Source organism: Egretta garzetta, unplaced genomic scaffold (assembly GCF_000687185.1).
Source record: "Egretta garzetta isolate BGI_Z169 unplaced genomic scaffold, ASM68718v1 scaffold22, whole genome shotgun sequence".
Lineage (NCBI taxonomy): Eukaryota > Metazoa > Chordata > Aves > Pelecaniformes > Ardeidae > Egretta > Egretta garzetta.
In genome coordinates, this window is record NW_009259102.1 from 140,064 (window position 1) to 148,130 (window position 8,067).

The window sequence follows — 8,067 nt, forward strand, 5'->3', positions numbered from 1 at the left end:
TGGTTTCCATTCCTTGCCTTGAAAACTGATTCTCTGCCTGTGGGAGAATTCCCTGTTGCTGAGCTGTGTGGTGCTAATCTAAGTGAGGTGAGCATTATGGATAATGTTCCTATGTGTAGCAGTGGTGAGCAGTGTTTTGGCAGTTTTTCAGTAATTGTAGAGAAGGCATGTTCTAAGAGCAGGTTTCTGTAGTATTTTGGTCATGGAAACTTTAAGCTTGCCTTCTGACATAGTAATTCTGATGAGGCAGACCTTGAGAAATAATTGCCTTTGGAATCCACAAAAATGCTTTTGCTCACATGCTTTTTCCTAAAGGGCATCAACTGTGACAAATTGTTTTATGATAACTTTATTTCCATCAGAAGATCTGAACGCCTGTATCTTTTGTCATTGTGACCTCCCTAGGTCTGGATAAATAAGTCCTATCTTAATTTCCTGAATAGCGTGCTTGGGTTTTTCAAAAAAACATTTTCTCTGGGAAACGTTCATACTTTATTTACGATGTTTGTTCATTCCAAAAGAAATGAGATTCTACTTCCTTCTCCAGAGGACAATGAAAATAACCCTCCTTTTTTTATTTTCAGCTACTCCAATTAAGTTGAAGAAGATGAAGTTTTTGTAATAAGTTGTTCCCTTTTTTTATTGTCTCTACAGTAAAGGAAGCTTTCAATAATGTATTAATTTTTAATGATACCTGCTTGAAATGGCGGAGAAATATCAGGGGATCTCATGTGGGAGACAGATACTCAGTAAGTGACAATCTGTATTTTGAATCTAGAAAACAATTTATGTCAATCACCTATGTGAAAAAAACTGTAATTTTTCAAATACTCACTGCTAGCAGTGATCCTCATTCTAATAATGTGTCTCTTAAAACCCAGGGAGTAAGCTTGCGTAGCAACCTTCAAAAAAGAAAGAAGCCACCATGCTCTTTTGTAGTCTCCTATTCTTGCTTATTTTTTTCCCCTCTTCTTCTCTGTTTTGGCTCCCCTCTGTTTGTACTTCCAGCTTTGTCATGTTCAGGTCTCAGACAACTCTGTTCCAATTCCACAGAGCCAGTCCACTCTGCCTTGTTGTATGCCTTCAATCTTTCCTTGTCCCAGCAGGGCATTTCTACATGAGCTGTCTCTGCCAGGACTCTTGACCACCTGCTGTTGTCTCAAATCTCTGTGTGTTAAGAGGTGCACAGAGATTATCTAAACACATAGGATCTATTTAAAGGAAGATTAGCACATGATTAAAATAGAGCAAGCATTTTAGTTTTCATTAACAGAGGAATGATCAGGAGAGGCCTTAAGTTAATAACTTCATGATCATTTGGGACATCAACAACAAAACAAACACACACAAAATCCAACTGAAACAAACAAAAAAACCAACCCATGGGTCTGTAAATTTGCCAGGAAACATAGCTATCTGTAGGCAGATCCTGGAGTGTACTTGGCATTTTGACATAGGTCAAAATGATTTGATTTTGACTTGATCCTCTGGCTCAAAGCAGAGAAGAGTTCATGTGAGTGTACTTTTATAACTCTTCACATTGCCCATGAGGGTATACTGCAATGAAACTGGACTATTACTGGAAGCCCATATGTTAACAGGAAATCAGAACTTGGGGGAAATTACAGTAGTAATAAAAAAGGGGGTAGACTAGGAGGAGGAGAAATGATCAGCCCTGACATTGTCCTAGTTCTTTCAAGAGGGACTGCAATTTGTGTGAAATTTTGGAAGCATTTGAATTTGAGTAACTGTCAGTGGCCAACATTTTTGGCACTCTATATGCAGTGTTGCATTTTTCTGCTATTTCTCCTAATTTAGAGCATGACATAACTGAATGCGAGTGACATATTAAAACATTGCAATTTCCATGCCGTGATTGTTTGGTTACAGTTTCACGTGCAAGGCCAGCGTTGGTATCAGAAGGAGTTCTTTCATGAAATGACCTTCAACCTTACCACACACAAGCAGGCTCCAGAAGTTTGTTTTGATTTGCAGCCAGGCACCAATTACTCTGTTAATATTTCCATGGTAGCTTCGAATTTTTCACTGCTCGTTTCCATGACAACACAAATCACAGGTAGGTCTTGCCATTTATTTTACGTATTTATAAAAGCACCTGTTGGGTGCAAGAGGCTCAAGTGAAACAGCATTGTTGATCTCAGTGTTGTGGGGTGGGTTGTCTAAGTGCTCTCTCCATGCTCAAAATTGTTGATTGTTGTTTGTTTTCACATACTTCATAGGGCTGACAGTCCAGCAGCAGAAGGGGGAGACAGAAGGGGGTGCAGTATTTTGGCACAGCTGGGAAAAGATAGTTGGGTGGGTTAGACACAAGACTGGTGTCTGGGAGAGATGAGTTAAATTCCCTGCCCTTAGAGGCTAAGTCACTTTTTCAGTATGAGTTCTCTCCATTGTGGAGATAATAGCGTAACTGCACTTTGTGTATATATTTGTCACAACATATATCACTAAAATCTGCAAGGATCCAAAGTACAGAGTCTTTCAAGTACCTCAGATGGATGCCTTCATCTCTAGTTGGCAGAGTACAAAACCTAAAAGGCATTTGAGTAAATAAGGGAGAATCTTGGCTTCGCTATGTAGCAGGATTTTTATATGGCACCAAAATGCTGTGATAAAAAACATCTTGTCATTTTTAGCTCATTTTTTTGTTTAGAACAGTTTTGCACCATCCCTATACTGTCAGACTTTCCGTATTAGGTTATTACTGTTACACTGTGAAGTGCAGTGTTTGGAGCTGGTATCATTCTTCCCCTTGGAGCCCCAGATTGGAATAGGTAAGAAATGTGAAAGCTTTCTGAGTGTCTGTAACTCTGTTCAACCACTAGATGGGACCAGTTCTCTTCTGACTGCTTATGAAGAACTAGGCATTTGTGGTGGTTTTGAAATTGATAGTATCACAATATTTTTAATAGTAAATGTAAGGTTTTAAGCTTCATGAAAGGCAAAACATTTCTTGATTCCTTAAGCCACTGTTTAGGCTATTCAATGATACGGATTTTTATTTTTTTTTAAATGAAATTACAGTAATGATTTGATAATTCATTTTTAGAAGTTTCCTAGCTGTCACTCAAAAGTAGCATCCACAAGATCATGAGTACATGTAGCTTTGTAAAACTAAAAAGCTGTTTAAAAATTTGTTTGACTGAGATAATTTTTGAATACATACTCAGAGTAAAGGTGTAGCTCTTTACTCTCTCATCCTGTGATATTTTCTAAACTCTGCAGGATTGCGTCAGGTCAGTTACTCAGCAGAGGTCTAGAGAACACTTTGCAGCAGGTGCTGTGTGGGGTGATATTTGTGCCTTGGCAGATGGCATGTTTCCCGCTCCACTGAGTTAGTGCTTAACCAATGCACATGCATAGCCCCAGAAAATGTCTTCGCGTAAAAGTTAGGTCATTTCCATTTTGAAAGAAGATCCTGCTACACAAGCCATTTTATATCTGGTAGTTACTTTTTTCAGCGAGCAATAAAAGGTAGTGTTGTTCTGTCATTAGGAATCTTCATCCAAAATCCAAAACTTGCCATACAAACACTCCATATTCTGCTTTTTTTTTAGTGGAAGCCAAAAAATAAAAGTAGGTATTTTTGCAGTTGAAATTGAGTGAAAATTAAAAAGCTAACAGCGATCATGCTGCAAAGCTCACCAAATAGTGAGAATTTTTAAAAGATGTTAAATTTGTTGCTATTTTGGCTTATCCAAGGAGAAAAAGATACAGTTAAAATAATTCTTCTGGCAGTGTCCCTTTGACTTCTGTGCCTTATGTTTTGGGAATTGCATTATCTGTACAGGCAACTTAATTTATACAAAAACTAATTGTAATTTTAGAGTAGGTGTATAATTTGCTTCTTCATTTGTCAAGTAATTTTGTAATCATGTATGTTGTTAAACCAGATGGTTGTGTTTCCATGGTGGGTGGAATGATCTCAATTTATTTGCCAGCTTAAGTCTGAAAAGTTTTTTGACTCTGCTGGTTTTCTGGCTAAATGGTTCTGTATAAATGCAAGATATGCCTTAAGCACAGAGGCTCTAAGGAAGCTGAGGCTTACAGAACTGTTTTACTGTCAATGTACTGGAGGTGGCCTCGTTTGTTGTCTAAGGTTTCATATGGCGTCCTTTAACAAATGCATAGTCAGTTGGTCTTAATTTCCTGACAAGGATAGTCATCTGTGTAAATTCTTAAAGGCTGTTGCAGACTACAATAAATATGTAAATCCTAGCGATAAGTTTGGGTCTTTTTTCAAAAAGGAGTATTTGTAAATGCATGTTAAGAAAACTACTTCTATATCCTGAACATCTATATCTATGTTTATTTCTATGTATGTCCTGAATGAGGATATATTAGATCCATAGTATTTCTAAAGAAAAAAAGCAAGAACCTGGGACTTGGAAGCCTGCTTTTCTCCCTGGCAAGTAATGTCCTTTAAAAATAGTTCTGTGCTGAGCACAAAGTTGGTTTTGCCCATCATCTTGTAAATGGTAAATATAGTCTAGCAGATGCTTCATGGATCATTGAAATTCTGCTCCTTTCACACTTTCAGTTACAGGCATTTTGCACAGTCTTTTCTGTCTTCCTAGCTTATTTTAGACAAGCTCTCAGCACCTGTCTACTTGAGATAGGAAATCGAGTCAATTATGAAAGATGATGAGGCAGTTATTATATTGTAGTTGTAAAAAGATGGTAGCAGGATTTCTTTTAAGCAAAAAGGGAGTTCATGTCTTGTTTCCAAGGAAGGAAAGGACTGTCTTGTGGGTGTACTCTCTCATTCATTATTTCTGTTGGTATTACGCTACTTACACGTGGCTCTGTCCTGTGTCCTTTTTGAAGATCATTTATTTAGGCATGCTCAGGCAAGGCATTGTTCGTAATCACTTTATCTGTTTTCACATATGAATTTAAGAAGACTGAATATTGTAAGCACTTTCAAGTGTTTGAAAACAGACTGCTAGAGAAAGAACTAATGCTGTTGCTTTCGCTTCTAATATCTGAAACAACAGTAACTTCCTCAGTTGAGCTGCATCAAAATACTACTGATATTCAAATCTGTTTGCAAGCTTTGCTTTGGGATAGATTCTTTATGATGGATGTGACAAAATTGTGGTCTTGGGGAAGCCTACTTATTTATGGTGTCTGGCTAGCTTTTTTTTTGTTTAGAGCAGACCACTATGACCTAAGACATATATTCATAAGAGAGAGAGTTTTCTGGACACAAGAAATACATTGTTTGTGCCTGAATTATTGGATTACATTTCCTTCATGTAGAATAATTCATACTAGATTTAGTGATGATTTCTCATTACGCTTCCTGCTTTCAATTTTTTTTGCTTAGAATCAAGGTGTATTTTGAGTTTGTTCTATGCTTACTGTTCATGCATGCTGCCATTTCTTACATATGTGTACATGCACTTTCCAGTGGCTTTGGGTAGGTTGTGTACCTCAGACAGTTGTGGTAGTTCCTGTGTTTCTCAGCTGCTATTCCTTTTGTTTTAGTCCAGGATATACCTGCAGGCCACATAACTCTTGTGTGTGTATCCTCTCTCTTCATATGAACATGTAAGTCAGAAAGTAGACTCACAAGCAGGGAGTCTAGAAAGTGATTTGAATTAGAAGAATGAATTCCATCACATACTAAGTGCAATCTTCTAGAGCCCTGCACTTTTCGTCTCAGTATGTGAAAAGCACACTGCATTACAGACCAGGTTGTGATGTCCGATTTTTTTGCCACCCATGGATGTACACACACTCATTCTTTCATAACAGGACTGGAAAAGGAGGGAAAACCAAATCTACTTTCCGGTGAGGAAGTGAAAGACCGTTGGAGATGTGGTGATCTGACACCTCTTACTCCGACAGCACATTGTGTACCTCTGTTGCAGTCCGTTACAGTGTACAGCTTCAGAGCACAAGTATTGCAAAGAAGGCAGTTTCTGATTTATGTAATGGGGAAAGGGGAGTGATTAAAACCTGAGCATGATTTTTTTTTAATGTAGGGAGAAAATTAACTGCCAATCTTGTAAATACTTTCATACATATGTTCATGCATGCACTTTGCATTTTTATGCAGACTCTATTCAAAGGCATGATATTTAAGTTTGTATGAACTCCACTTCTCCGTTATTTTTCTGGCCTCCTTCATAGAAAGTATTTTTTCATAAGTATTTGTGAAGTCATGATCAGTCTGATAACCTCCTTCATTCTGTTTACAAAGCACTTGATACAGGTGGCACAATCTATGCTTTATTGCCAGTGCCTTACATGCTGAAAAAAATTCTTTGCTTTTTTAGTCTTTTCCATCTGTGCGAACTGGGGATTCTTCAGTATTGCTTCAGGTAGTCCTTTACAATTATAGATTATAATACTTCTAAATTATAGTATTTGCATCACCCTTTATGTTGTCTTCAACTAGTTAGCGTGATTAGCATTAAGTAAAATGAATGACGTGGAAAAAAAACAGTACAAGACTAGGCTACAGTGGGTAGGAAGATAGATTGTAAGCTCTTTTCAGCTATTAATTGATACCTGAAAAGGTCACACATACACCCTGATAGTATTTCCATTTTTAAGAGACAATATTTAAAGAATTAAATGATCATTTTCTATAGATGTCGTCTTGATTTATTCAACCTCCTTCCTTCCCTCCCTTCTTTAAGTAATGTCTTTCTCCAAGTTAAAAATCTCTTCTTACTCTGTTAAAGCAATTGTACTGTAATATGCATGGTAAACTTGATTAATTCTCTTCAGACAGTAATACAATGGTAAAAAACCTTTTCTATTGTAGTGATATCTCTACCTTTCTTATTTTGTTTTTAGATTTTACAGCAATGTTTTTGACTTCTTTGTTTCAAAATCCAGTAAAAAAAAAACTTTTTGGACATAAAACCCTCAAATAACCATTAAAAAAATCCTTTGTTTGCAGGAAATTAAGATCCTGCAAATGGTGTTATTTCACCAAAGGGTTGTTTCAGTTAGAACTTGGCCTTAAGAGGAATTTTTGATTTGACTTCCCTGAACTTGCAAAGACTTGCCATCTGGTTTTGGACTTTGTGGTTCAATTCTGTAACAATTTTTAAAGCTTTATCATTAGCACGAAATCATGAAGGGAAGCTGTAAAGAGGGCTATGCTGGCACCAAGCAAAGGGTTTTTAATAAGGTACAAATCATTCAGTTTAACAGGCTTTGTGCATATCCATATATAGGCTGGGATAGAAATGGGTTTGTGCATTCCATTTTTGACGTGTCTGTGTATAGGAAACTTACAACTTTTCTTGCCTGCATTATATAATCAAAGGCAAGTAGCACAGTCTTGTCCGAGAGTTACAGCTTCAGAGCTGTACAGAAGGTCAGATGACAGGAAAAGCATTAAATATTCTTCTTACCACTACTGGAGAATGTCATAAAGGGCCACGTTCCTTGTATTGCAGCAGTTTGCCTGTGAAGTCCTTGGACTGCAGCAGTAAACAGTATTGGTAAAACCCAGGGCTTTAAAACAAGTTATTGTCTTATTTCCAGGATTAAAGAAAAAACGTAGCTGTTCCATTGTGAAATGTTTTCATGATAACTAACAGTGAACTGCTTCCAACATGCTAGCTTGTTCTAAAGAGCATGATTACAGTGTAACGCCAAGTAGGCTTTTGCTTCAGTATTGAGGCACGTGCTGTTTGCCAGTGCTGTTGCAATGGTCATCGCTTCCTGGCATGCGCTTCTTTCCTGTAGCCTGCCTTCATGTTCAGAGGGAGACCCAGCAAATGGATTCTTATTGTAGAAAATGAGCCTGAATATGAAATGCCCAGGTGTTAGTAACATAGCACTGCTATGACAAGGAAGTGCTTAGAGTGGGACTATCTCTGGATATACTTGCATTTCTTGCTATGTTGTTCTGCATTTTCCTGGTGCTGCTGCAGATATGTTAGTCTGTTCTGCCAGTGAAGAGTTAAAAAACCCCACCAAAACCTTTAACAAAGGCAAAGTGCTAACAGCACCTGAACAGACTAGAGTATCTTGCTTGCTTCTCACAGCCTGCCTAGTGCAAGTCTTCTTTTCTCTAGAGTT

At 37.6% G+C, this 8,067-nt stretch overlaps 1 protein-coding gene across 1 annotated transcript in view; it reads left to right on the top strand.

The window, feature by feature from the left end:
• SUSD1 (sushi domain containing 1) overlaps positions 1 to 8,067 on the top strand; it is a gene marked incomplete at its 5' end in the record, with an annotated part of 44,210 nt that overhangs the window by 20,066 nt on the left and 16,077 nt on the right. The window contains 2 exons of the mRNA XM_035890800.1: positions 655 to 749; positions 1,891 to 2,077. Coding sequence (XP_035746693.1) covers positions 655 to 749; positions 1,891 to 2,077 — 282 coding nt within the window. The remainder of the gene's footprint in view (positions 1 to 654; positions 750 to 1,890; positions 2,078 to 8,067) is intronic.